This window comes from Postia placenta, assembly GCF_002117355.1.
Source record: "Postia placenta MAD-698-R-SB12 unplaced genomic scaffold POSPLAscaffold_1, whole genome shotgun sequence".
NCBI classification, from domain to species: Eukaryota; Fungi; Basidiomycota; class Agaricomycetes; order Polyporales; family Adustoporiaceae; genus Rhodonia; species Rhodonia placenta.
The window spans coordinates 817120-845012 of NW_020169832.1; the positions used below are offsets into that span (position 1 = coordinate 817120).

At 53.5% G+C, this 27893-nt stretch overlaps 11 protein-coding genes across 11 annotated transcripts; 6 read left to right on the forward strand and 5 right to left on the reverse strand.

Moving 5' to 3' along the window:
• Positions 1-536: 536 nt before the first annotated feature.
• On the reverse strand, positions 537-1619 carry POSPLADRAFT_1051214 (hypothetical protein; the record flags this gene model as incomplete). Its single annotated transcript, XM_024480135.1, has 3 exons — positions 537-760; positions 814-1543; positions 1605-1619. 3 exons carry the CDS (start codon positions 1617-1619, stop codon positions 537-539), a joined length of 969 nt encoding a protein of 322 aa, XP_024343853.1.
• Positions 1620-2889: 1270 nt separating this feature from the next.
• Positions 2890-4284, forward strand: POSPLADRAFT_1042338 (hypothetical protein; the record flags this gene model as incomplete). The annotated part of the gene is made up of 5 exons (XM_024478085.1): positions 2890-3056; positions 3257-3314; positions 3551-3955; positions 4115-4186; positions 4222-4284. The coding sequence occupies 5 exons, from the start codon at positions 2890-2892 to the stop codon at positions 4282-4284; spliced, it is 765 nt and encodes a 254-aa protein (XP_024343854.1).
• A 1406-nt stretch (positions 4285-5690) lies between these two features.
• POSPLADRAFT_1127426 (hypothetical protein) lies at positions 5691-6239 on the forward strand (the record flags this gene model as incomplete). The annotated part of the gene is made up of 2 exons (XM_024483623.1): positions 5691-5856; positions 6061-6239. The coding sequence occupies 2 exons, from the start codon at positions 5691-5693 to the stop codon at positions 6237-6239; spliced, it is 345 nt and encodes a 114-aa protein (XP_024343855.1).
• Positions 6240-6667: 428 nt separating this feature from the next.
• Positions 6668-8042, reverse strand: POSPLADRAFT_1068338 (hypothetical protein; the record flags this gene model as incomplete). Its single annotated transcript, XM_024482294.1, has 4 exons — positions 6668-7097; positions 7149-7277; positions 7328-7391; positions 7425-8042. 4 exons carry the CDS (start codon positions 8040-8042, stop codon positions 6856-6858), a joined length of 1053 nt encoding a protein of 350 aa, XP_024343856.1. The 3' UTR covers positions 6668-6855.
• Positions 8043-9412: 1370 nt separating this feature from the next.
• On the forward strand, positions 9413-11548 carry POSPLADRAFT_1063910 (hypothetical protein; the record flags this gene model as incomplete). The annotated part of the gene is made up of 7 exons (XM_024481740.1): positions 9413-9484; positions 9629-9759; positions 9837-10141; positions 10197-10535; positions 10823-10963; positions 11124-11212; positions 11353-11548. 7 exons carry the CDS (start codon positions 9413-9415, stop codon positions 11425-11427), a joined length of 1152 nt encoding a protein of 383 aa, XP_024343857.1. The 3' UTR covers positions 11428-11548.
• Positions 11549-12115: 567 nt separating this feature from the next.
• On the reverse strand, positions 12116-14702 carry POSPLADRAFT_1164335 (hypothetical protein). The gene is made up of 4 exons (XM_024487814.1): positions 13657-14702; positions 13108-13593; positions 12628-13052; positions 12116-12572 (listed from the first exon to the last, which is right to left on the reverse strand). Exons 1-4 carry the CDS (start codon positions 14643-14645, stop codon positions 12370-12372), a joined length of 2103 nt encoding a protein of 700 aa, XP_024343858.1. The 5' UTR covers positions 14646-14702; the 3' UTR covers positions 12116-12369.
• An 848-nt stretch (positions 14703-15550) lies between these two features.
• On the forward strand, positions 15551-18273 carry POSPLADRAFT_1063913 (hypothetical protein; the record flags this gene model as incomplete). Its single annotated transcript, XM_024481741.1, has 5 exons — positions 15551-16238; positions 16300-16480; positions 17199-17307; positions 17582-17841; positions 17896-18273. The coding sequence occupies exons 1-5, from the start codon at positions 15583-15585 to the stop codon at positions 18271-18273; spliced, it is 1584 nt and encodes a 527-aa protein (XP_024343859.1). The 5' UTR covers positions 15551-15582.
• Positions 18274-18552: 279 nt separating this feature from the next.
• On the reverse strand, positions 18553-19817 carry POSPLADRAFT_1130412 (hypothetical protein; the record flags this gene model as incomplete). The annotated part of the gene is made up of 4 exons (XM_024483951.1): positions 18553-18922; positions 19261-19378; positions 19450-19739; positions 19795-19817. 4 exons carry the CDS (start codon positions 19815-19817, stop codon positions 18553-18555), a joined length of 801 nt encoding a protein of 266 aa, XP_024343860.1.
• Positions 19818-20864: 1047 nt separating this feature from the next.
• Positions 20865-22877, forward strand: POSPLADRAFT_1126994 (hypothetical protein; the record flags this gene model as incomplete). Its single annotated transcript, XM_024483575.1, has 9 exons — positions 20865-21040; positions 21092-21203; positions 21402-21430; positions 21506-21615; positions 21737-21844; positions 21898-21925; positions 21985-22045; positions 22258-22608; positions 22668-22877. 9 exons carry the CDS (start codon positions 20865-20867, stop codon positions 22875-22877), a joined length of 1185 nt encoding a protein of 394 aa, XP_024343861.1.
• Positions 22878-24117: 1240 nt separating this feature from the next.
• On the reverse strand, positions 24118-24679 carry POSPLADRAFT_1129712 (hypothetical protein; the record flags this gene model as incomplete). Its single annotated transcript, XM_024483872.1, has 2 exons — positions 24118-24472; positions 24564-24679. The coding sequence occupies 2 exons, from the start codon at positions 24677-24679 to the stop codon at positions 24118-24120; spliced, it is 471 nt and encodes a 156-aa protein (XP_024343862.1).
• A 781-nt stretch (positions 24680-25460) lies between these two features.
• POSPLADRAFT_1051223 (hypothetical protein) lies at positions 25461-27872 on the forward strand (the record flags this gene model as incomplete). Its single annotated transcript, XM_024480136.1, has 6 exons — positions 25461-25720; positions 25863-26094; positions 26194-26369; positions 26420-26522; positions 26581-26709; positions 26766-27872. 6 exons carry the CDS (start codon positions 25461-25463, stop codon positions 27870-27872), a joined length of 2007 nt encoding a protein of 668 aa, XP_024343863.1.
• Between the last annotated feature and the right edge of the window lie 21 nt (positions 27873-27893).

The following is a 27893-nucleotide window of genomic DNA, read 5'->3' on the forward strand; positions in this document are numbered from 1 at the left end:
TCCAAATAGCGGCCACATCATCCAATCCGAGGCCTGGAAATCGTACAAGGCCCGGAAGGCCGCTTACAGCCCCGGAGAGTTTTCGACTTCGTTGCATGTTATCAACACCCACAATTCTCGACCCAGTCAATAACACCTCTCAGTTCAAAATTTAAGGGGTTTTCCCCGGAACAATCGGTCTCGACCTCACGTTCGACGCCCGTGCTCAAAGTCAAAGGTATACGCATGATGTATGCAATCCTCCGCCTCCCCGGACTCCGTGTATATACCGCGATAACGACTTCACTAACACGAAAACGATCATGAAAGGCGCGTTCCTTCGATCATGAGCCCAAGGTGCACGGTCTGCCTCAGCGATGTTTCATATAGTCCCTATTCGACGTCGCACTAGGTCCTTACTACCGAGACACATAACACGGATCTAGAAGTGCCTTATCCATCTAGTACGTTGTCCTCTTCATCCGACTGACTATACGGCGGGGGCTGTAGATCCGACATGCTATAATTCTGATACATGTCATCATCACCCTCTGACATTAGCTGGAACGATTCAGTCTCTGCTGAAAGCGCTGCGGGGGCGAATGAGCATACGAAATATTTGCAAATGATAGGTATCTCTCGCCTTCTGGCTTCGGTTCGACGTCCAGATCCAGAGCGTCCTCCCCGGACACTTCTGCGTCTACTACCGGTATCCCCACTTGAGGTACCGCATCGACTGAATTGCTCGTAGGCAGTAGCGACGCCGACGGCACTTCGCCATCTTCAAAAGAAAATCTTATTCAACTACATTTGTAGCTATATTGACGCGCCCACCTCCGCGAGCCTCCGACTTCGCGCGCAATGCCCGTTTGCGCCGTTGGAACCAGAGGTAAATGACAATGACCAGCGATACAAAGACTACTGCAACAATCGGAGCGACGATGGCCGCCACATGCCCCGTTGATTTTGGCGCAGAAACAGGAGTCGGAGTCGGAGTCTGCGTGGACGTCTGTGTGGGGGTCTGCGTGGGTGTTTGTGTAGATGTTTGCAGGGATGATTGCGCGGATGACTGCGTGGGTGATTGTGTGGATGATTGCGTGGACTCGGCCAATGCGTTGGGCAACACAAAGCACTGGATTCCCTCCTCCACATAATCCTCCGTGGTCGCCGCAACGTTCATCTCGGTCGCATTAATGGTATAGAAGTGGTCCGAGAGCGACGAACTGTAGAGGCGGTACAGGGGGATGCCGTTGCAGACCTGCGTGGCATAGACATATGCAGCGATCTCCTCGAAGACATATCCGTCTTGGGAAATGGCACTGTCCCTCTCCGTCTCGTTCGTTGTGTAGAAGTGGTCGGTGATCGCCGAGTTGAACAGGCGGTATAGTGGAATCGTCGCTCCCACCTGGGTCGTGAAGACCCAGCCGGCGTTGCCCTGGGATGTATAGCCTTCTGAGCTGACTGCAGCCTCCATTTCAACATGATCAGTGGTATAGAAATGATCCGTCCCGTTTACGCTGTAGGCGCGAAGGAATAGGGTAGCATTGCTGCTGCTACCACATGCCTAGAAAGTGATCATTATATTGGGTCAGAGGAGAGGAAGCATGCGAAGCGGTGCTACACACCTGGTTCGCAGACATGTTGTAAGCCTCTTTGAGGGGGGAGGAGCAGAGAGATTAGCAAGAAGTAAGCCTTCATGACACTTTATGTTCTTGCTAGAATCATTGGGACATACACACGGTTGTCGTGGCTATGCAACAGGAAGACATTGACATCTGAGATGATTTGTTAGCATGTCTCTTCTCTGATGTTCGAGCTCGGCCCGAGTTTCCATTCCAAGAAACATTCAACGCCGCCTTGCATGTTGATAATGACGCGCGCAGGTCCCTTGATCAACTATCGCACCCTTGGATCGTGGAGCCAATTAGCAGTGCCCGTTGGGCGGCTGTGCCTGCGCATAGTCGCGCGCCGGCTGATACTCCTGGTGGCTGAATATGTAGCTATGCCGAAGTATAGCTTCGACTGTTCCGCAACTCATCATACAGGGGTTGATGAGCCTGACAGCCCACAGCTAGTGTTTGAACAATTATTATGCACCGACGGGATGTCATAGAGAGTTAGATGGATTAGGTGTGTGCTTTGGAAAGAAGCGGTTTTTACTTACTTGTCGCTTTTCGAGGAGGAAAGATGAGACTCAGTGGATCCGTTGGGTTCAGCTTGATTGACTATAGCCTTATATGCGACCCGGGGGAGGACGAGAGCGACGATATTGTCGTTGTCCAAAGCGACAGCTGCCGTCAACGTGTGAGGCGTCGGCCTCCGTTGCTGAGACCGTGAGATTAGCTTCCATGCAACCGTCAACCGGCTCTTTTGACATCATCCATTCGAGAGAAGGCGTAGATCTGTATTCTCCTTCAGGTTTGTGCCGCTCTTGTTTGTTCATTTATTATCGGTTTGACCGGATAATCGTGTTGAAATCGAGGGAACGACAATTGTCCTCCTCGGTGCGCAGCTCGCCTGTGAGTCCACATATTCCTCACTGGCGATCGTCTGACAGGTCGTCTACAGTTGGGAGACGCTGGCAGTGCATTACCTATATATGGGATTCACCGACTTTGCACCGCTGTCATCTGTGAACTCAAAGGGTCAAGATGTATTTTTCGCCCGATAGGGCTATAGAGGAATTCCGCACCGTCCACTGCCTCCCTCCTGTCGCTCGGTATACCACCTCGCACACCTGGTCTGTCCTCCGAGCACATCATTAGTCCACCTACCCACTGAGTGCTGTAGTTCGATCTTGATGGACTGACGCCTAAGACACTACTCACGGAGGTGTTCTGTGTGTTCACGACGAGGCTGTCTAACACACTGTAAATCTCCAAGGTGGCATTTCGGCGGATGCGACGATACATGTACGATGAAGTCAAGGAGATAGAGCTTGCTTCGTTAGTGAGATATCGGCACGCGCTGAAGGCGTCGTCTGCCTTCAAAAACGAAATGGTAGAGGGAACGGGCGGGAGTATCCCGCACGCTGCGAACATCACCTCAGAGAACATGATGCGGATCTCTGCACAAACGTGCTGACCGGCCAACGCACCGTGGTGATTTCCTTGCTCTGATCGATTCTCACGGACGGATTTCCTATTTATGTGCCTCACATGTCAATCGGATGGGTAACTTATGCGTACATGCCTTGTGAGTGACTGCACTGACTGACAGTTAATCCGCTGCTGACTATCTCATATGTATGTTGTTTGTCTTCTATCTTCGTATTCAGGTGGAAGAATGTCTGGAACTCCATCGTCAGCAAATGTGATCCCGGCATCGGTGTCACAGTAGGTCAATGCCATGGACGTGTTGATCTCGGACGTTTCTGTTGCGTTACTTGTCAGCCGCCCTAGAACGGCTCAAAATGAAAAGAACAGGCTCACCGTTGGGTCTATACCTCTCGAATGCTCGATCCTGCAGTGCAATATCACGGGATCGATCATGAGAGGTTGACAAGTCCCTATCGAGGCCCGGCGCAAAGGGTGTGATGATGAATCGTTCTCCTGATGCCTGTGCGTTCGAGGACAAGGGTTCTGCCGACTCTAGCTCCGCTAATCCCTCTCCGCTGGATTGGCTTATTTCTATGACGGACAGCTATCAAATGACAGTATTGCTGCTCGAGAATGCTAACATACCGTTATGTAACAACGTGCCTACAAGCAGACGGGATCTCTTCCCCAATCGACGCCGCCTGCAGCGCACAATGACAAAGGCAGCAATGGCCCCTATGATCACAATTGCGAGTCCCGTTACCAGTCCTGCAACCCATGTCAGGTTCTTGGTTGATATATTTCCGTCAGCCTTAGATGTTGCCGACGCGGAAGAACCTGAACTGGTGCTGCGTAATGTGGTGCTGCTTGAAGATGACACTGCAGTGGAGGAAGCGGACGGTGTCCCAGATGAGCTATGCCCTGGGAGGCAAGAATCGGTGTGCCCGGCTACCACTATGTACTGAGCTGTAAGCATCTCAGCTCACGAAGACGCAAACGGGAATTTGAACCCCCATGCGAACTGCACATACAAGATGAAAGAAGATTATATGGGTTGGCTGTCCGCACGTATGTGAAACTGACGTTTTGACCTGCAGATGCAATTAATGACGAGTCACGCAGAGACGGACTTGCACTACGTACCGACCGGCAGGTCCACTGTCCAAAGTGTAAAAGTGTTGTTGATTATCCCGAAATCATGCAGAGTCGCATCACCCGGTTCGTCGTCAGCATTGGGCGCTGCCCAGAGATGCTATGGGGTCTTTGAGTTGGTATAACAAGCATAGCATGCTGCAGCCTTGGGACGAGAGAAGTCTTACATACAATTGGAGGCTGGATGCTGAATATGTCGTGCACTAATACACGCAGTGGTGGTCTTCCACGCACCTCCTCTGTCCAGGTGAGATTCGTCGCTAAACATTGCTGTAAGGTCGCGCCTTCGGGCGAAATTGTGAAGGAAGCGTGAACATGGGAAACAAACAGAACGTAAAGCCAGCCAAAACGCCCAGGTTTACGAGAAGTTGAGTACAACGCTCTGCCTGCCATGTAATGGAGGCGTCAACGCCTGGCAAGTAGTCCGATTACAATGTTAACCACGAGTAGTCCATCTCAGCAGAACACAGACCTTTGGTAAGCCTAGGGAGCTGCGAGCACTGGGTAAAAAATGAAGCTCTCTGGTCATCCCAGGTTTATTAAGGCACGACACCTCGAGCTGGTGCATGTGGCTGTCCATGGCGTGGTGATTTTGACGTCGCCATCGAGATGTATAACAGTATGTTTGACGGCGTGGATTGAACGGCGGTCCATGACAGTTATAGGCGAGAACGTGCCCCCTCAAATCTGCAGTGTCAAAGTCATTGAGGATGCGACACGCATCATGTCGAGCGCAGATCCTCAAGTGGCGCAGAATTAGGATATCTGTCCTTTCTACGTAGCTTCCGTCTGTGCGATGCGTCGATATGCATCTAGTGGCAGTGTTTGAACAGCCCATGCCAATGTCAGGATCAAGATTTTCTCATGCCATGCCCAGGGAACCTCTAGCGCGAGGGGTGCATTGGAAATACCTTCCTCCAGTCTGGGCCCGGCCACATGGAGCGTCTGCGAGTCCGATCATTTTCTCGTCCTCCGGATTTTCACGCAACCACTGCGTGGCTTTGTATATGCTCATGGTATCGGTAAATAATAAGAACTTTCTGCGAGGTACGCTTTTGAGGTATATGAGAAATCACAAGCGTGTCACGGCACAGCACGGCACAACACTACGCACAGGATAAGGCTCGAGAATGGTATACAGCCCAAGCATTTCATCATTCCTCATACGGCGGAGGTAGTGTGTCCGGTATGCTATTTTCCTCCACGTCGAGGAAGGTACGTGTTTCACGGGATGGGGGCTGCAACGGCTGCAACGGCTCAGCGCCTTGAGACGGATGTTCCGGCTGTTCGTCAGCTTGAGGTACTTGAGGTACGACCTCGTTTGCCGTGTGTGTTTGCTGCGATTTCACAGTCAGTGGGTTTTGCAATGCTTCTGTCGGCCATGGAAACAGCACTGGCGCTCCTGTGGAATATAGGTATCTAACGGCAACGTCCGCAGCTATACTGATTTGCTTACCACTGCTACTTTCTGACAAGGGTCGCCGTGAGCGTCTGCGCCGGGCACGCCGGAGACAGTAGACGATGGCTGAGACAGCCAGTAATATGAATATCGACCCAGCAATTGGACCGATGATTAGGGCTGGACGCCTAGCTGACCTTGTCACAGTCTCAGGATTCGGGGCAGCCGAGGGGAGATCGTCCACTGTGGCCTTCGAGGAACTTACAAAGGATGTCGACATGGTGGTAGGTGTAGCTATGGGCGACAGAGTGTTCGTCTCCGTTGAGTAATCAATAGTATAGACAGTATGAGTTCCGCCATTAGAGATGACAGTCAAGGCGACTAAGTGAGTGATTTCGGACGAGCTTGGTGAGCTGCGGCTACTGTGGGGGATACTGTCCGGCGAATCACTTGGCGTTGTCGAGACTGATGGAGACGCAGATGGCTGCACAGGCGGCGGAGTGTATGATATCGGTGTAGAAGACTGTGAGGACGAAGGAGGCGTGCCGTCTTGGGACGCTGTTGCAGAGGGTGGGATCGCGGACGAAGACAGGGGAGGCGTTGGCACCAGCAGTCGCTACGACGAGGCAGGAGAAGGGGTTTCGTTGGTGGTGGAACAGGGGACAACCTGATCTATACTAGAATCAAAGCATGCCGATTCCTGGTGAAACGTCATGGCGATTTATTGTGTGACTGGGGCGTTTTCTCAGCGGTATCTCAGTTCACCAAGCAACCTAGTGTAGTATCTGTAACGGCCACCTGAAGAGCTGAGCACAACGTACCTGTCTCTTCGTTGTGTTATAGGGGCACATTAATGCGTCGTAGGGAGCGGTAAAACCTGAACTGGGCAAGAGAGGAGTTCATATAGGACCTGAAAATAGCACTTGCTGTCAACGTGCATGATAGGATCGATATCAATCCATCTGTGAACTTTTATTAGAGTAGCCACCATGGCTATGAAAGGAGACACATCAGAGGAACACGACACCGGAGGGTAGCAAAAGGATTGGCCACCCGCTTCGTGCAGATACTTAGTTTCTTTCAAGGTAGAACCAGGGGATACGATGTCACAGTATGCGCTTGCGTATAAGTACGGACTCGCGAAGCTCGCGGACATGTCAAGGCAATAACGTACATATGTGGCACATAAATAGTACTTGATCTTCCCATGTCAACCAAAGCGTCAAATTCATCCCTATCCAAGGCAACTTGGAAGTATGCTGTGGAATAGTTGAATCTGAGCGCCTGTCAGAGGGCCTCTTTAACACGGTGTTGGGAGATTGTGCTTGGCGGAGTGTAGAGGTCGTTGTACGCAGGGGGCAGCACGGTTGGAGTGGATGTAAGAATGACACCAGAATCAACCTCTCGGGGAGGAGGCACCGTGTTCCACGGATATGCACCCGCGGCGTGCAGAGTGATCACAGGTGACGAGTTCGCTGCTGGGAACTCGAAGGAGGATGGTTTCATGGTGACCAAAGCCGCATCGCTTTCTGTGTGTAGGGTTTGGACAAATAGTCTTTCGATGTCCGACGCGTACTCACCTCTGGTACCGGATTCTACTATTGGGTGATAACCCGAGTTTCGATTTGTATTCCTGCCCTCTCGACTTAAGTTCCATGGTCTGATGGCAAATGTGGAGAATCTAGACAGCGGGTGCAAGCCAGTAGAATCTAAACTCGTGGAATCAGAACAACTCTGATACCAATCAGGCACGGCTCACCATCGGCATTGGTAGGCAAGGAGTCATCTCCGTGGGAAACCTTCTTATAACTTCCTCGGCGATACTTCATAATGAAGCAGAGTACGATCAAGCATACAAGTATAGCACTACCAACGCTGCTGCCCACGACTAGCGCTACCATTGATGGCATCGAGAGCTCGACTTGCGTCATTGTCTGAGCATCTGTTGCAGTGGAAGTGGCAGGCTTAAGGCCGTGTGAGGACGATGAACTGTTGATGGCTTGGGTGGAGTAAGAAGTATGAATCTGGGCTGAATGAGTAGTCGGTAGTGCTGAGGACGTTATAAATGAGTATTGTGTGCTTGAACTTCTCGCGATGGACGAAGAAGTCGCTGACTGTAACTGAAGGAGCTGGAATGTATTTGACACCGTTGAGACAGTGGTATCGTAAATCTTGGCACTGGAAGTCGAGGAGGCGTACAGCCAAGTTTTGCTTGCTGAACGTGGGAGTGTCGCTGAGCTGACAGAGGGATCAGAGATTATTGTGGTGCTAGTGAAAGCATCGGTTGCCTCTGAAATGAATGTGCGTGTGGAAGATGATTCTGCCAGGGCTCGAGACGAGGCGATCGAACTGATGGGAAAGAATGAAGGTATGGGATATGCGCGGGTAGTTGGTCCGAATGCGGAAGTGTGCCAGAACAAATAGAACGCGACGTGAGAAAGTACAAGGGCCAGCTTTCTGGAAAGAGCAGACATCAGTTATACCGGCCCTGTGTCGCAATACGAGGGTTAAGGTGCGATCACGATCAATGGAGATGCCCTCGCAGAAACAGCTGTATACCACCGAAAGGAAATCGTCCAACTGCGTCGCGGAAGAAGGGATCGAAAGGGTAAAGACAGGATGAAGATGAACAGAATGGGGCTACGCGACAAGAGGTTTCCTTATAGCCATTTGCACAGGTCCTACCACTGATCGCTAGGTGAGACATTTGTCGACTTCGATCATGAAGCTGTCAAACCCTGGGGAAATCGACAAAAGCACTTACTCATCATACTCGAGAGACGAGAAGGATTGAGCTGGACGTTGAACCGCCGGTCGGGCAATACGACAGAACAGTCACCAAAGCCTGTTATGGTATGTCAATGGACGGATCGACATTAGTACATAGTTCGGGTTTGCTTGCATTCGCACGGACATGGCCGAACCGTAATGATGTGATGGCTTCAATCGCGCCAGTTTCGTATCACGAAGTGACTAAGCTGTGAGGCTGGAAACTCGAGTCGCGCCCCACGTCAGTCCCACGATCCGTGAACGATAGCATGTTTCCTCAGCAATCGCTTGCCACTTTCGAGATGGCGTATGCTTGGCCATATCCTAGACGGTGATGTGCAGTGATTAGTTCAACGAGCATGATTCAACACGGTTAATACCTCCGTCACAATGAAAGCAGATGATAGTGAGACAAACATAAGTTAGCTGCAGAGCTGCACACAAGGTACTTTGACTCTTCATCTCGGCAAGCCAACATGTGGATGATCAAAAGACTAGGTCAGATGGCACCGGTGACAGTTCTCGCCGTCAAGGTCAGACCCTCTCCCCGAATAGTGTCGCCCATTCAGAAATTTAGTCCTCATGCAGTGGCATTTGAGACACAACCATCGTGATCATCATTATTACAAAATGTCAGCGTACCTTTCGATACGACCGATATCCTACCTATCACGACGTCCGGAATAACTTGATACGGTGCTGCCAGCGCGCCGGTACCCTGAAGGAAGTGACCCTCAGAGTGCACGGCTTCCCCTGAGTAAAAAGATACGCGTTCTCTCCATCGATAGAGCTGCGGTATGCGACACTAGATAATCATGAGCGATAATTCGAAAGCTAGTAGCGGGGCGCGCTCATCGCAACTCGGAACAAGTCCGTGTAGGCGCTTGTGTACGCTCATTTGCCGCTCACACGCGTGAGCGCCTCCAGCGCGCCCTCCGGTTTGTACTACCCCTCACCGACCGACCAATGTTTAATTCTCCATAAAATCACAGAAAAGCGTATCGACGACTGAACATCAATATTTTCACATGCAGCTCATGATGTGTTCTTGATCTTGTCGAACTCACCGCTTATTATGTCCGCGAAGCCCCTCATTTGCTCTGTCCTCTATTCTCTGATCCGTCCTCAGGCCTCAGGGTTCGATGGAGTCACAAACCCGCCATTTATGGCGACCACAAGTCTACATATGTAGCTGCCCCCGCGAAACGAGAAGCGAGGCGACACGCCGCCCGTTGCGCCAATGTACGGAACGCTCATACCTCCGCACGACCGCCACTATGCGAGTTACCAGCGAGCTGCCGAGACCCAGCAGCAGAAGACTTGCTGTCACCTGCGTGACATCCATGGTGCTCATAACGCAGGGACCAGTGCAGTCGATTCGTCTCTCGCGGACTTCCCAGCCCTGGGCATGATTGCACCTCAGTACGTACTAGACCTTGCATATTGCGGCATCTCCGGTTAGGGAGTTGTATGTGTGGATCTATCTGACTGATACTCAGGAGCGTCGTGCACCACATGGAGAACACCGCTGGCTACCCCGTTGTCGGCTATTACACTTCTGCCAATGTGCTGCAAGCGAGGGCAAATATGCTTCAGCCCTCCCTTGGGGCTTGCCAATACGGCGCTCCCGGAGACTGGCCTGCAATGGGCGTAGGCTGGGATTCTGCGAGCTACATCTCCGCATATGCCCCCGTGTCATTGGCAAACGGTGTGCTCTCGCAGACTGCCTCTGCACGCCAGTTCAATCATGCAGACCCTGGTAATGCTACTTCCGACGACAAGCAACTCGGAGTCTATCATCGATGTATGTGCTTAAGCGAGTTCCTCCTCACAGCATCCGTTTGACATCGCAGCAGCAGCTGGGGAGACGATCTCAATGCCATCTGAGTCGGGATTCCCCAACCACATGAGCGAGCCCTTTGATACACTTGTTCTCCTGTACCCATCCTCGGACGATGAGGCCATTGACGAGCCCAGTAGCTGCCCGTCTCCTGTGCCGTCACTGCAGTATCCGGATAGTGAGCCTGGCATGGATATAGACCTGCCGGCACCCAGCCACGTACCCACTCAGTCTCATCGTTTGCTGAGCCCGTTGCCCCCGCTTGGGTTATCGCAGCCTCTTTCCGTACCGCGGCGCGACACCAATCCCGATCCCGCCGTTTTGCATCTACTGCGCGACGAGCACGGCATGCTGCTCGGTACGAAGGACAGGCCAATTGTCATCGATCTCTAGTCTCCAGGTACCGAGCGGCATTGAGAACTTCGATATGATGACGTCTCGTCACACTTGCGTGCCGCTGTCGAATCCTTGCTGTCTCATGCCGCCTGCATTGCGATTTGTGACATACTCTCTTATTGTTAGTGTTGTTAGTGATGTGTGGTCGTAAGAAGCAGGACTCAAGCAGGGTCGAATGACAACCGGTTCATCGTTGACAAATTGACAGCGGGAGAACCCATGAAAATCAAATGCCCATTATAAACACAGTCCGAGAAGGGGTATATAATGTCGAACACAATAACGCCGGTATCGAGGTCACGGCTGAATGTCAGGAACACAATAACATGAATATCGCTACAGTGGGGAATAGGATGCCGAGAGGTGATAGTGGGGATGGGAATTGGAGTCGTGAGTGTGAAATGTTTGTGTGTATGATGGATGCGGGGTGGTTATGGATGAATGCATGAGATCGTCGTCATCGATCGCGGAACGAGGATCTTGCCGCCCTGCAGCTAGAGTGCGCCTCTTCCCGCCTTTGCTCTCCTCTATTGTTTCAGGCGTCCGGCAGGGATGCCTTCGTCGCTCGTGGGGACATCCCCGGTGCGCCTCCATGGACCATCGCAGCGCCTGCGCGCGATGCCCCGAGACGCAGTGCGCGTGTGCGCGTGCATCACTTCCTTGCCGGAAGCTTCTTCAAGGTGCCGCCCTGGCTTTGACCACCATGCTGCATGCTGCCCTGGGATGATGGCGCGAATGATGCGTACATGGCGTGCCCGTCGCGCGGGGATTGGTGGAAGGATGAGAATGCGTTCGGCGACGCCGGTCCACTGGGGAAGAAGCTGGTGATGGGCGATGACGGAGGCGACGTGTAGTTGTACGAGGACATGGTTATGTGTGGCCTTGCGACGTAAGGGGAGAGGCGGCGTGGATGGTCAGGTCAGTGGCGATGGGCCTGGTGGATGGGCTGGCGCGGCTGAGGGTGAAGACCGTAGTGGCTTGGAGAAAGATGGCCCACACTGCGCTGGCTTTATGCGTTGCCGTCCTTGCTACGAGCGCCAGCAAGGAAGGCAGACCTGCCATACGCATGAGCCCAGAGTACAAGGACACGTCCCAATCCGGAAAGCAGCGGCCAACTCCGCGGCACTACTCTCGCACACTTGCCTTTCTGGGATCAAAGGCAAGAAGCAAAATGGAATGGCCGGCGGGGAAATCACAGCCTCGAGATCTCGTAACCGCGTTATAGTTCCCGCGACGAAGGTCCCGAAGAACAACGCGAAGTCGAGGGTCCACACGTGCACATGCTGTTGATGCCGATAACGCGCAATGTGTCAGCGCGTCCGACACCGCCAAATACGAGGATGTCGGCTGCAGAACACGACCATCACGGCGACCGCTGTAAGTATTTCAATTTGACGGAATAATCATTCGAACCTGCACAAGGCCTGTTCGCGGGAGCAATCTAAACGGGGTCAGCGCCGCGTGATTCGGAATGTAGACATACCTTTATGCTGTGGGGCGCTGTAGTCCACTTCCATCTAAGCGATCGCACGCATGTCGACTGCATGGTGAGACTGGAACATGGCATAACCATTGTCATGGAATACATGGATTGCGATGACGATGCAAAATAAGATGATCTATACTAGGTGACGCGGGGTCCATGATTAGCACCAGACTACAGGTACGCGATGCAATGCAGTGAGTATGCACAAAGAACAAATAAACTCATCCCAGAAAACACACCCATCCTCAAGAATCCGACGATATAAAGATATGTGACAACTCGGACTGGACACACCGCATCATGCAATCGCTCAGAGAAGGGCCTGGTTGTGCTGTCCTGCTGCCACAAGCCGCTGCCAGTCCGCCCGCCACTGGCGCATGCTCGTGCGCAGCTTCTGGTCGGAGATCACTTTCTCGATCCAGGCGAGCAGCGCATTCTCATCCTCCGGGACGAAAAATGATGACAGCAGGGACAGCACTGTCTCGAAGCTCGCTGCGCTCGATGTGATGTGGTCTGCAAGGGATACAATTAAATTGGCGCGGACATGACACCGGCTAACGAGACGCACCTCTGTAGACCCACACGATTGCTACGGCGACCACGACGAATATATCGTGCCCCTCGAGCAGGAACCCGTCCCAGAGCCGCAGCTGGGTCTGGAACGGTACTGAATTGGCGAACAGCGTGATATACCATTTCGTGGCATACGAGGTCGTTGAAATCATGTGTTTCTTGAAGGCAGCGTATACCGCCGGCATCATCTGCTCCGTGATCCGCTCCTGAACGTAGATCGCTTCCAGCAGCCCTGGGAAACCTGGACTGAAGATCGTATGCATCTGATATGAGTCGTGCAACCGGACGAGCGAGGCGTATGCGCGCTCCGGCTCGAAGTAGCACAGGAATGTTGCCGCAATGGGGCCCATGCCCTGGCAGTACCCACACGACTCACAGTGCAGTGAAAGGCAATGGAGAACATGAAAGAGCGACCGTTGCCTTGAAAGTAGTCCGATCACTGGGTGGTCACACGAGAACACCCGAGAGAACTCACCCTTGGCCGTACCGCGTCCGGAACGTGACATGCCCACTTATCGTCCTAGGGACATCGAGGTCGATTTGCACGTCGTACGTCGACGAGCGATCGAGTGCTTCCCGATATGCGTGCGCGAGACGACGCGTCTCTGCCTGGCCATGCTTCGAGAACCGGCACATCAGCGTATCCCATGCTGCACGGCGCCATCGGTCTGGTATGCCTTTGAAGGTGCGCTCGCGCAACTTGCGCTCCTTTGACGACTTGATCCCCCACGAGTCGATATTCTGCCCCTCGTCCCGCGCACGCGGCTCCAGCATCCTCCCCCACTTCGCAACACGTGACGTTTCCTTCGAGGGTGGCGGTGGGGCCGGTAACGAGGGCAGCAGGGGCGCGCTCGCGGGCGCATTCGTCGGAGCTGTCGTGATGTGCGCAAGGGGCTTCAAGAGTGGACCCACGGGCAGCATAATGATACGATCATGTGAGGGCATCACGTAGAAACCATACCTATCAAACGCAAACGCCACGATGAGCCACCATCTCCTGCGCATCCATGACGCGTGCACTCACCTGTCTAGACTCGACAGCATGCTCAGCTCCTGTGGCGTGAGGTCGCGCGTCTTCTCGTAGCCATCGCCAAGTGCCTCTTGCGCGCGCAATTCGCTTGCCCGGCTCCCACCCACACGCGCCCGTGTCCGCTCCACACCCTCTTCGATTCCGTCGCCCCGCACCCCACACATCTCCAGCTGCGCATACGTCGACCTTACGTGGAACCCGTCCGGGTCCTCGTCGGGGGATGGTGCCAGTGAGAGCACGCTCGGAGGTGAACCGACCACGGATGACACGCGCGGCGGGGAGGATGGCGGCGTCAACACGGGCTGCAGCTGCGATTGTGAAGAGCTTTGTGGATCATGACTTGTGGACGTGGACTCGGAAGGAGGTATGACGGGTGGTGATGTGAGCAGTGCTTTCGTGTCGCGCTCGGCTGTGCTGTCGCGGTCCTGTGGACGCGGTGATTTCGGTACCCCCACAGGTGCATTTCCAGAGCCTCCGCTGGAGTCCCGGGCATGGCTGGACGATGGCCGGCTGGTCGGCGCAGCTGAGAGGAGAGAACCATTGGATATAGCACGCGGAATGGAGTCGGCGCGACTGCTGTGCGACGCACGCACAAAGCTCGACGACGCCTGACCCTCCGGTAGCACAGATAGCGATGAGCCATTGGAGAGAACCCGGGGCGTTAGGTAGCCCTGACTGTCAGAGCGCGAGGTGGCGGACGTCCGGGCTTGACTAGACGGCGGACGACTATCTGCGTACGCAAGCTGCGCAGAACCATTCGATGCAACAGACTCCCTTGTCTTCTCCAGAATACTCGTACGCGACCATTCGGCCGTTTCAAAGTAGGCGCTATCCTCGACCTGCCTAGAGCTCCACTTGGAAGATGAGACCCGGTGGTCGACACCCATGACGGTGACATCGACGTCTGCATCCTTTGATGGACGATGTCGGTGTCCTGCTACTGACTGCGGGGCAGACCAGCTGCCTGCATCTTCTTCGTACATCGAATAGATAGATACTATCGTAGTCTCCGACGAGCTGCGTTCGCGTTCGTCGGCGGTGAGTTCGGGCGTGTTGGTGGGTGTCGTTGCGGCCGACGATTGCGGTGAGATGGAGGGGTGGGTGTCGACGGGAATCACGAGAAGCGACGGAGGGTCCATAAAGAGCGTGAAGGGAGAAAAAGGAGGACAAAGTATGAGAGTGTGAAATGACCTGAAATGGCTCTTCGAGAGCGGGGTTTAGCGCGGGTCGGCCAGGCGGTGCTCGCTACAGCGCAAACACAATCAATTGTTACCCCCTCGATCTCACACAATCTGTGCTCTACCGTTGCGCACGGGATACAGATGCAATTGTTGTCGCGAGCGACCGCAAACACGACCGTCGGGGACTCTAAGTCTTGAGGCTCGATGCTCGATGAATGCCGAAGCGCTCATGGCGATTTCACGGGCAGCGCACGTGCCCATACGGGGCGCCGGAAGCGCAGTGCCAGTAGCACTTGGCTTGCTGCAAGTGTCATAAAAGTTGAACTCAATCACCTGCGGTAGAGTATGCTACCTTGGCACCAAGATATGAATGAGCAGCTCTGATAAGTGCGGAGTCCATTTTAAATGATAGCTTATAGACTAAAGGGATATCCGGTACTTTGTGCAATGCTGTCTAGTCTATGAACTAGGCGCACACTATGGCATCTTGGACACGATAAAGCGATGGTCGAGAAGAGGAAACATTCAGATACTGGGTGGGGCAGACGTCGACCGCAGGCCCTCCGTCCTAATTAGGTATGGTATCTACTATTCCTGGAACACGGGTAACGCCGAACACAAGCCAAGCCATTACGCACGTGCTTGAAACTTTAATATGATAGTTGAGCGCCTATGCATCCCCCGCCGGAGGCCCTGGAGGCTAGCGTAACCTTTGTCTCTCTTCCCCCACTCGCCCACCATGTCTCGACGCGCACACAATGTCGGCCAGTCCACCCAAGTCACTGCACACTCACTCGCCATCCTTGGGGAGCATACCCACACCCTCGACTCTGTGCCCCTCGATCTCTCCCGTAGCTTTGCCGACCTGCGAGAGCTCGACGCCGTCCTCTCATCCTCCATGACTCTGCTCGCCGCCAAGATCACCGAATTAACCGTCATGCTAGAGAACAAGACCGAATCCAAAGAGAAATGCCTATGGCTGCTCGCCCAGATTGCCGAGGAGGCTACCCGCCTGAAGGTCGGCGGGGACGACAAGATTCGGGTGGCATGCCACGCGGCAGATACCCTCCGCGCACACAACTCGCATATGAAGGAGCTCATGAACGCGATTCCAGACAGGGACTTCGACAACATCGAACCCCTTGGCAGGAGGACCATATTCCCACATGTGGCGACGCGCTCGTACATGCCGCTAGGAGGCTCAGGCGAAGGTGGACGGCGGCAACGACGAGCGGCACACAGCAGCTTGTTGACCAGCTCAGCAGTCGATGCCAGTCCGAACAAGAGGAAGAGGGTTACAGGCAGAGATGACGAGGCGGAGGTCGTCGCCAAAACACCCCGGAAGGATAGACAAGGTGAACCGTCTAGGCAGCGCGTTACTGCAAGGAACAGAAGGTCCGTTTTGTCGCATACATCCTGTTACACTCGTTCTAATCGTGACTTTCGCATATCCCAGACCTGAGCGCGCTACCTCACCGGCCGAGTCCTTAGTATCAGTTGCTTCTCATATGCCCCCTGCACCGCAAGCAACGGGCAATCCTCCTAACTCTCGCGCCAGCATCAAGCGCTCGCGCGCAGCACACAACGCTAATACTCCTGGCCATAACACCATGGATCCTTCACCACATATTTTCGATGTACATCCACCCTCATCAGCTACACATCCTTCGCTTCCTGCTCCCTTTGTGAATGGAGCGCATATCATGGACAGTGGAGGTGAATGGGCCGCTGGCCTCCTTCCAGGTCCGGGGATCCCACCGGTTCGCGACTTCGCGCATGCGCCTGCCGAGAACGGCGAGGAAGGAGCGGGTAACCCTCCTATTGAGGGCGACGCAGAGAATGATGATGGGAGAACGTACTGTTTCTGCAATCGCCAGAGCTTCGGGGACATGATAGCGTGTGACGACTCACATTGTGAACGCGAGTGGGTAAGTGCTGTCTGCAAATCACGCCTGCAGCAATCGTTGAATACACTTATCTCGCAGTTCCATCTACCATGCATCGGCCTTACTGTTCCTCCAGCCGGACTGTGGTTCTGCTCGGTATGTGAAGCAAAGCGCGCGCGAAAGTCAGGTCGCGGAGGAAAGAAGCGGCCTGGCGGGGGGCGAGCCGCTCCTAGGAACACGTCTGCCTGATCTCGTATTATTATCTCTATCTTTTCTTTACTTCGTGAGTGTTTGTTCAGTCCCAGCTGTCTGTACACCCAAAGCTGATTAGCATTGGCGCAAGTGCCCCCATTTTTGTCAGCCTAACACATTGTCTCTTGTATTTTGCTTAGCTGTAATTGATAGCGTGTCCTGTCCACGGATGTTTCATCGCGCCCCTATCATTGATCTGTCTTCCGCTCCGATGCAGCTCTGGAGTCCGCCCGAGGCTCATCGCTACCACCTACCACTGTGGTACCAGGAGAGATGTGACCACAAACGCGATCGCCCGAGCGACAACTGCCGCTATTACGTCACGCGTAAGTCACGTGATGTACGGGTGGCTGATGAGCCTGCGGTTGCAACCCGCCGTTGCTCAACTGAACTTGCCTCCGCCCAGTACTTGCTGATTCTCGACCACCCCCTGCGTTGGATCCTCCATGCTGGCATCCCATGCATTCATGTGTAGAACTCATCATGGAGTCGTCCCCAAGTAGCCTGTTGTTTGACATTCCGCCAGAGGTCCTGCTCCATATCTGTATGGCGCGCCAATTCCTCCTGGTGGAGGACGTGCTGACTTCGCATGTTCGCCAGTGTCTTTTCTAGACATACCTGACCTCGCTTCCCTGAGCCATGTGCACCCAGTTCTTGCTCAGTATGCCGAGGACCCAGTCCTTCATCGTTTCCGCCTGCAAGTTGTAGCCCCATCTAGGGTTTCACACTCGTTGTTCCGGCAGAGCTCTGCGGGCGTCCCCTTGAGACCCACTGTCCCCGATCTGGTTCACCGGGGTATCATACGAGGGCTTGGTATTGAGCGCCGCTGGCGCGCGGGCATGTATTTTCACTCTCAGCATGTACGCTCTTACCTCGTACCCATGCGGTGACGCTTTCTCACCTGCATCTCGCAGATGGTGACCCAATACGAGAATTCGCTTCGCCTGCAGCGTACACACGCAGGCAACGTGATTGAGTCCACTCTCCGGCGACGCTCCACCTCTACTCTCTCTCATGTCTACTCCGAACGCATGCTCCCTGAGGAGTCGGCTTCGCCAGCCATCTCGCCGTCCCTTATTCCTACCATGCGCAAACTCAAATGGTCCCTCCAAAGGGATAGGCTTGCCAAGCTCGTCAAGGCCCGAAGCGACCTGGTGCGCAATGGCGGCGTCGTAACGTGGCTGGAAGGTCGCGGCAAGACTGTCATGCGCAAAGAGAATGAGCGTGTCAGACTTGCCCTGTGCCCTGGGATCAGCAGCATTGTGCAATTCTATGAGGGCTTGAGCCGTTGACAATATCGCGATCAATGTTCCTCCTGTGATACCCTCCATTAATTTCACTCATTATGTACTCTTCTCAGTCAGTGATTTGTATACTGTATATGTACTCCCTTAGACTCGCTGTTGCCTCGGACTTTGTACATTATGTCAGTATATCTTCAACAATGTAGTCTGGCTATGTACGTTAACCGCTTGGATCGACGGAATTTGAACCAGAGTGCGCATCACCATTTTTTTCGTATCGCAGTTCACGGGAAGGTATGAAGTACCTCTGTAGAGGTATACCATAGATCACAATGTTTCACCTGGCTCAATGTTGATGTACTCTTCCCAGGCCAGGTCCGCAATCCGCCTCACCTCCCTCACACGCTCCTCACTCGTGCGCCAGATTCCCCACTCTCCGTCACCGCCCACACCCATTCCCATGCCCGGTGGACGATACTGCATCTCACCGGGTACCCAGGATCCTCCGCTGAGGTGGATCTCACGCAGGCCGTGTGGGAGGAGGGCATCGAGGACCGGTCGCACGGTTGCCGGATTGATGCCCGAGCCGACGAGGATCGCGGGTGTGCTCGCGGGCGTGGGGTGCGTGGGTTCAGCCGCCTTCTGCAGAAGATCGCGAAGTGCGGGCAGCGCGGACGGTGCGGCGGGTTTGTGACCACTAAGGAGCTATCAGTCGCGAGCCCGGCGACTCATGACTTTCGGCAAGGATCGTACCTTGTCAGGATACGCGTGACGTTGGGAATAGAACGCACGGCTTTCAGTGCTGTGAAATGCAAGCGGTTGGTGAACGAATGACGGGGAGGAGGCAGGGTGGCCACCATTTAGTGGGTCACGAGTCATGTCAAATGCTCTATGAAAGCAGACTGCAAAGGTACTCATGAGGCAATCAGCGCGGTAAAACATGATCATGGTCAGTACCTTGAAGAGGTGCAGCTTCGGCTGCGAGTCTATGCTCATTATTATAAGTCAGATGGGGCCACTCCTGTAGATATGTACCTGGTTGTACGATCTGTGTCCACAAAACCTTCCGCGGAGAGAACTCCGAACACGAGGCCATCCGCTCCTGCTTGTTTCAGAATGCGGATGTCCTCCAGCATGATGTCAAGCTCTGGGTCTGTGCAGCAAAAGTCACCGGTACGCGGACGTATCATGACCTAAAACGTCTCCTCTATCAACGATTCGTACTTGCTGTCCGAGCGCAGTGCTCATGCGGCGTACTAGGATTCACCATGATTGGAGTACCAGGTACTGCTCGCTTGACCGCTCTGAATAGAGCGAGTGTGGGAGTCGTCCCCCCTCCAAGCCCGAGGTTTCCACATAGTTCAAGGCGGTCAGCACCTCCGTTAGCAGCGCTGGAAAAGAGCCACCGTGAGGCTGGATGTCGCAATGCCGAGAAATCCACGAACGCGATGGCCGATTCCACTGAGTCGATGCACACCTCTACCACGATAGACGACCCTTTGCTGCTGCGTACCCTGGGTACGTATAATCACCAGGTGCTCTGTCGCTTATTGGTAAGTCCAAACTCACTGAGGACCTTTCTGATACTCCATTGCTTCCACTAATGTTGGCGCCTACTCCTGAGGGATGCCGATGCCCCAGTTGTCCTGAGATCCAAATTATGTACAGACAAGCGAAATGCCAAGCTGCTGCGGTTCCTCGGTATCTGCTCTGAGGTAGCTGAAAGCGGATCTCAGGATGATCGATGCCGGCATCTGTATGATGCTGTGTGGTAGTGTTGAGTTCATCGCGATCGACGCGTTTCTATACACGATCATGTGAGCGCGTCGGATCTCGATCCCGTTGAAGTTGTGTGATCAGGAGGTAACAGTCTTTCCTACACTGATTCTTTGGGGATACTCTACCAATTGCCACTCGCGCACTGTACAGGTGCGCTGCAAGGAGGGAGGGCTCTTCTCGCATGTCGCGAACAGGCAAAGCATCAGCGCCTGCAATCAACGGGATGCACTGCTATCCATGTAGGTCACCGTAGGTGCCACAAGGAAGAAACTGTAGAAGAAAGTACGAAGACGGCCCACTGACCAGGAACGTCGCGGGCATTCATTTGCGAGCATCAATACACATGGAGCGGCGTAAAGTCAGTGGCTCTTCACCGTGTCGCTGGTTTGTATGCTCAATGGGCCCCAGTGTATGTCCGTGATATGCGGTCGGCTTACCTGCGTTACCTAATGGCCGACCATTCACAGAGGGCCACTGGATCGGTGCTGTTATGAAGGATGTCTGAAATCACGATGATACAGTTAAGGCTGAGAGTAGTACAGGCTGTTGCAACCTGCTGGTTAAAAAATGGGTATAATCCCGCGGCTGTCATTGAGTGGATGCGAGTTGCGTCGCTATGCTCCGGGTATGGCAGTTGCCCAGCGGTGTTCAGAAGCTCCCATTGACGTATATTCATACTATCAGGTTTCCCATGCCACCTTGCCATCTTCTAGTCCGAATCCGTATTTCCAAGACCACACATGCTGCGCCCATTGACATATTCGCTCTCCTTGATGCCATACAAAGCCAATTCCACTCGGAGGCATGCTCTTCCCTTAAGGCCAAGTAAAGATAGGTATTCCCCTCCTTGTCCACAAACCATGTCGGTCCCCAGTCCACCCTCCGCTGCCAATCCGGATGTGTGGTGGTGGAACGCTGGCTTCTTCATTTCCGTACACATTGCTGCCATCTTAGGTGTCTGGTTATATCCATACTATGCCGTACATCGGGCTACCCTTGCGCTCGCTTTCGCTCTTTTCCAGATATCAGAGATTTCGTAAGTGTATACTACGATTCTATCACACCGTTTTACCTCACATTCTTCCAGAATCACCGTCGGTTATCATCGACTCTACTCACATCGGTCCTTCAGGGCGGCTCGTAGCGTCAGAGTGTTCCTCGCACTCATGGGTGCAGGGGCAATGCAAGGCTCCATTAAGGTGTGTGGCGCATGGCAATCGTCACCTTGGCACTCCCTTAACTGCAACCAACAGTGGTGGTAAGAGACAGTCTCTGCGAACTATTCTCGAACATCAGTCGTTGATTCAAGAATCGAAGGTGTCTGAGACATCGTCTACATCACGTACGTTCTCTCGTGCCCATTCCCATGAATCGACAGTTAACGTTAGACCGTCTAGCGCTTCACCGATGATCCTGTACACGACCCGTAAGTGCTGGGATACGGTCGCGATGAATGGCTATGTTAACCAGGTTCTTCGTTGATGCCTGATGGGGACCGTAGTTACGCTGCAACGCGAGGTCTTCTCTGGTCACACATGGGCTGGATCTTCTTCAAACCACGCTATGATCGCTTAAAGGTGATCGAGCAGGACGACCTGCGGAGTGATCCAGGTTAGCACGCTCACCCTTGCGTGTATGTTGTCTGACTCGGAAAAACAGTTGTCCGCTTCCAACACAAATATTATGGTGGGCACCCCACGTCTTTGGGTCCTATTGTCACTTATAAATTTAGTCCCCCTTGCACTGCTGATTGGATTTGTCCTCCCACCGGTTGCTGGATGGCTCTGGGGCGACCCATACGGTGCGTTTGTCTGGGGTGCCCTCGTTGCGCGGGTTCTCAGTGAGTTCTCCTTTCTATTCGGTTCGTCATATCCCCTGAACCGATCTTTTTAGTCTGGCATTGTACGTTCTTTGTGAACTCGTCAGTGATACCCCGTGTATCGTCCTGCGGATTATACCTGACCATATCAAATCTTTTAGGCTCGCACATTGGGATGGTCTGCAGCCCTACTCTGATGAGAACACATCGAAGTCCAACCTTGTACGTCCTGACATCCACTATATGCATATATGCGCTCACCAGCGTATACTATCTGAAGTTTCTTGCGATGCTTACGTGCGGCGAAGGAAACCACAATTTCGTGCGTACATTTCACCATTGTAGTGTGTGCGCATTTTGAAAGCCCAGCCACAGCATGTATGCTAGCCGTCTACGCATCCACTGTGGCCCGCTCACATAATCGATGCATATAGCATGCTTTCCCCCACGACTACCGCTCGGGACCCTGCCCCTTTGACTGGGATCCGTCTAAATGGGTCATTCTTGCCCTTCACACCCTTGGCCTAGCCACGGGCTTGAAGCGCGCTCGCCCAGACGACGTTAGCGAGGCCCTCATATACATGGCCCACAAGCACCACGCGCCCCTGAACTCCGAACCGCCCCATTCCTCCGAATCCAGCTCAGAGGATGAGGAGATGTGGAAGGGAGCAGTCTGGACATGGCAAGAAGCGGCGGGCTACGTCCGTCAAGGCAGGGGTGCAGGAAGATGCGTACTGGTCGTCGATGGCTTCGCTGTAGATGTAACAGGATACCTTGGCGAGCACGTACGTCCCCTCCTTGATCTGCCATTGTTCTCTCAGCTCAACCATGATCGCCATGCTAGCCTGGCGGCGCGACTCTCTTGCGTAAACACTCCGTTCGCATCGGCTTCGATCCAACGAACGCGGATGATAAGACCTGGCAGGAGGCAGATTGGGCTTTCCACGGAGGGTACAACATCCACACGCGCGCGGCGCACAAGCGCATGCGCGCGCTCAGGGTGGCGAAGATCTCGGGGCTTGACATTGTCAAGGATCGGTCTTCGTCGATCTGACAAGCTCCTGAATGTTGCCTTGAATGTGAGTCGACATGCTCTCCCAAAAGCTGCGTGAGGGTCTTCAAGCCTTATACGTACGCGCTATGTATGTATGAACAATACAGGAATATACTTGCTGCCTCCGGTTGTCGCTTGTCAAAGCCGTGCTCAGAGAACTATCGGATGTACTGCGCAGCTGCCTTTGCCGGCCCTGGACTGGTCGTGGCACGTCTCTTGCTAGCAAGAGATCCCATCTTGCCCGTGTCCGCCTCCAGCCAATATAGTCAACACTTGCCATTTCCTGCAAACTCCCGCTGTGGAAAGCCTGATGATTCTGGAAGCGTGACAGTGGACCTGCAAAAGATGTTGTTCGCTGAGTGGCTCTTTGAACATACGGATGCGCGCGTTGTTTCCCTTCGACCCAAGGCAAAAGTACGCCAGAACATTCGGTTTACCGTAGGTCGTAACACGATCTCCACGGGGCCAATTCACAAGTTCCTATATAGCTTGCCAGTGTGGCCCGTCGGAGTCTCTTGAGTCAAATTAGTTAGGTTATCTTCACGCCTCCAGTATGGTCTAGCGTCCGGTACCTATAATACACCAACATCCCCTCTGCCTGTAAGCAGAAGGCAGAATTGCCCATCACCGCGGCTGATCTGCCTGCATTCTTCTCCTCTGTGATCCCGGCGAACCCCACTGAGTCTGCCGTTCTGTAGATCGTGCGACATGAATTGGACCCGTGGCAGCTCTTCGTGCACGGTCTGAAACGCGAGCCTGAAAGACCCGCCGATAACGTTCACTCGTGTCAGGTCCAACAAAGTCCGAGCTGCTTTCATCTAGTACGCGCCCCTGACGGCCTACTTCCAGGTGCTGTCCGCGTTCGCCACATCGGCCAGGACAGCACTCTAGCGTTCAAAATCACATTTGGGTTCCTCGAACACTCACCGCAACTTACGAAATTGCACGAAGACTACAAGTGGTAAGCCGTCTATGCTTACAAGGATTGATTCGTGGGTGGTGTCACGGTACGCTACTGTGGCGCACATCGTGATCGTTTCCTGGTACAATTGGGATGCACGAGCCCGGATACCACTTGTAATTGTCGCGACTTCCTCTGCCACATGCTGAGGTATTGAACCTTGACAGTCGCGTCGCCCACCCAATTCATTCCAGTGGCTGCAATGTCAATAATCCCATAGTTCCAACTCATTTATGCACATGATTACAGGCCACAGCGAACCAAAGTGCGGTCAATGCGCTACATGAGCTTCTGGTTGATAAATGCAATGATGTTTCCGTCCGGCAACGACGGACGCTTATTGGCCCGGATGCTCTGCCGTATCTCGGAGAGCATTATCACATATCGCATCCCCAGTCGCATGCCTTCGTCCAGCGTAAGGGCCTCGTCGCGTTTGCACAGCTCGAGATAAGCTGGTCTGAGCCAAGGAGACACATCAAACTGGCGCGCAAGAAGGACGCGATCAATGGGGGAGGCGAGCTGCAACAAACGCGTGATAGCAAGCTCGCGGTATTCGAGGAATTGAAACTTCGTGGCCAATGCCAATACCGACGTCCACTCCTTGGCGGTCGTGAGGTCGCCCTGAATTGCGCTGCTATAGCGCGGCATGCACTATTAGCACTTTGTCTCCGCAGGCTTAAGGACGATTCTGATCTCGATGATGTAGAATGCCCTGAAGGACTTACTCAGGATAGAATAATGATAACAGCCGCTCGAAATCTTGACGAGATACCTCTGGGATGTGGATGGGGTGATTGTCATCGCAACCCTCTTGCGCTTTGTTGGGAGATAGGGAGAACATGTCTGCAAACACTCGAGAGTGGCGCTTGAGAAAGTAGCGATGCACTTTGAACAAAGTAGTCTCGATCTGATATATGCGTCGTCAAGGTATGGACCGTCTACCAATAGAGTGGCTGTCAGACCATACCAAAAAGACGACGGTGTCGTCATCGAAGTAGAGCGATTCATGCCGCTGGGGTATATCGACTTTGTCTATGGTAGCAGTGTCGGGATCTGTGTTGAGAACATGTAAAGACGACAATATAAGTGCACCAGCACTGGGAGAAGTGTGCACAGCCTGACCCATCCTTGCTTCCCATGGTCCAGCTGCACTGTATAGTGAGGTTTCCTCAAGTACTGAATAGCCAGAGTTGACTGTACAAGAGTACTACGCATCACGATGATGGAAATCGATTAACTCGCAAGCAATCACAACGGCAGAGTCCGAACCAGAAACACAATTCCCGCTGACACCTCCAGCTTGTCGATGCCCGAGGAGGATGCACCAATTAATACCTCTTAGTAAAACATAATCTTGTATATATCATGTGAATCTAGAAGTAGTTTTGGAGGATGGTGCAGAGAGATTCGAACATTAAAGTGGCCCAGTAACGCGTGAGAATGGAACCAACGGAGCCGCGTCGAGCACGTGACCACCTTACCAAATATGGGCAGGCCTCCCGCCAATGCTGAGCCCGACGAACACTGGGGGACTGTCAGATATCTAGAGTGGCCGCCGCTGTATCCAGCCCTGAGCTTGACGAACGCCTCTTCCTGACTCTAACGTACGCTCGTTTTCTGCAATGTCGAAGAGAGAAGCAAGCCAAATCGCCGCGGCGGCAGGCGTCGACATCGACGCACCGCGCGCCAAGCGACGGAGGGAAGTACCTGCGAGCACAGATAACTCGGGAGTGAAAGCAGAGCACGCTTCACCCGGTAGCAACGATATATCCAAGCCCAAGACCGAGGGTGAAGATGATAAGGGCATAAAGGAGGATCCCGAGCTCGTTAAGGAGAAGGGACTCAAGTTGTGGCAGACCGTGAAGGATGCGGTTAACAAGGAGTGCGTGACTGTTCGCCTCAAACTCACTGCGCTCTTTCTGACTCCGATGGCCACTCTCGAACTTGATCACTCCCCTACTCCATGTATCCGCACGACAAATTGTATGCAATGTCTATGCGACAATATCACCTGGGCCTTGCAGGGGCAGGCCACTATCGCATGATTTCATGCGCTTGCCATCCAAACGACAGTATGCGGATTATTACCAGCAGATTAAGCGACCCATTGCGCTCGACGACATTAAATCTCAGCTGGACATTGGGGCATATCAGTCCTTTGAAGACGTCAGGCAAGATCTCGAGACGTGCTTCCGCAACGCGAAGCGATACAATATGAAAGAAAGTCAGATCTGGAAGGATGCCAAGTCCTTACATGTGAGTGCGGGTCCCTTCCTCGTGTCCTATGTAGTTTTGTTGTCAAGACCCTGTCAAATAATACTCTCGATCCGTATCTCACCTAACAACTTCATCCAGAAACTCGTCACGAAGGAATACAGTAAGATGACTGGCACAGTAGATGAGGGTGGAGAAGACGCCGACGATCATGCTGCTGGTTCCGACGATGAAGGGACGAAGAAGAAGAAACCGCCAAACCTCACCCGGCTGCTGAAGACCCGGTTGCAAAAAGTCGCGGAGAAGACAGACGAGGAGTGCGTATGACTCCTTGGCGCTTCGCTCTCCTCTCATTCCTGCTGTTCAGAGGTCGTGTGCTGTCGACTGAATTCATGGATCTTCCCAATCGTAAGCAATGGTCCATCTATTACAAAACGATTAAGCGGCCGCAGTGCCTCGAGAATGTTTTCGTGCGTATCCCCGTCACCTTATGCTATGGATACAATCGAATGCCGATGAATTCCGTAGAAACATCTCAAGCGTAAGGAATACCACACTTCCCAAGAATTCGCCAATGATGTCGAACTTGTCTTCTCCAATGCTCTTGAGTTCAATCAGGAACATACTCCGATATGGGAGGATGCTCTGACTCTACGGGTAAGTCTAGCTCCTCTGCCCTTGTTGCCACAGTTGTATGAGCTATGCACCTGCAGGACTACTTCCGACAGTTGATGTCTGATCTTCCCCCACCGCATGCCATACCTGCCTACTCACCCGCCGAATCCTCTGGGAAGATTAAGCTGAAGGTTCCTGCTGTGTCCTCAAGCCAACTGCCGGCGCAGCCGCCGACCGATGCAGCACCGTCTTACTCTGTACATTCGTCTGGCACTCTACGAATACCTGCGCAGCATGCCGCCGCCACTAACGGTGCTACGTCACAATCGAACGCTGTGCCTGAACAATCAAAATCTCCCGTGGTTGTGCCAAAGCTTCAGCCGTCGGCTGTTTCCCATCCAGCTCCACAAAATGCAATCACGCCCATAAACACGGTCGTTCCAGCCCCCGTACCGGCCGTTGCACAGCTGAGAGGTTCGACAGCAACACCAAACACCAACATGCAGTCTAACGGCTACCCTTACAACTCTGCGTATACGCATCACTACCCGAACACCTCCTACCATCCCAATGTCACGCCTATTGCCCCGGCCGCAGTATCGACAGCGGCGCCCGCTCCGAGCACCCAAGCAATCCCAGCCTCAACGCCGGCACCAGCCGCTTCGACATCCCAGATGCAGACGCCACCGCCTCCATCACGCCGACATCCGCTGAAATGCGCTACCCTTGTGACAAAGCCGCTTGACAGGCATCTGGTACTCAATCACAAGGATGGCGTCAAAGTATGGGCGATGCGCCTCTCAGGGGAGACTGGCGTACGTGTCACCGGCTTGGTGCTTGTGTCACACGGAGAGGACGAGGAGAGTGGCGAGGAGGAGGAGATGGAGCAGCAGGAGGAAGAGGAGGAAGAGGAGGAACAGCCTAAGCCCAAGCGTGGTCGGGGCCGGCCAAGGAAGAAATCGAAGCCTGCAGAGCCTCTGAAGCCGGCGGACATCCCCAAAGCCAAGAACAAGGGCAAATCCGTAGCGAATGCGGCGTTCACTCTAGAGCAGTTGGAACTGAAACTGAACGGCGTGCTTGTGACGCGAACACCGGAATCTAACGAGGATTGGGACATCGAACTGCCTGTTGGAATGAATGTGGTCGAGCTGGGAGAAAAGGGAGGGGCACCGTGGAGAATATACCTGGACAGACTTAATCTATGACAGAGCGTGCTGTATACTCTT

What these genes read in the sequence shown, in the direction of transcription:
- POSPLADRAFT_1164335 (XM_024487814.1), bottom strand. Translation starts at nt 14,645, where the DNA reads ATGTACGAAGAAGATGCAGGCAGCTGGTCTGCCCCGCAGTCAGTAGCA. An exon ending in ATGCTGTCGAGTCTAGACAG is followed by an intron (nt 13,594 to 13,656) that starts GTGAGTGCACGC and finishes TGCGTTTGATAG; the next exon opens with GTATGGTTTCTACGTGATGC. An exon ending in AATCGTGTGGGTCTACAGAG is followed by an intron (nt 12,573 to 12,627) that starts GTGCGTCTCGTT and finishes TATCCCTTGCAG; the next exon opens with ACCACATCACATCGAGCGCA.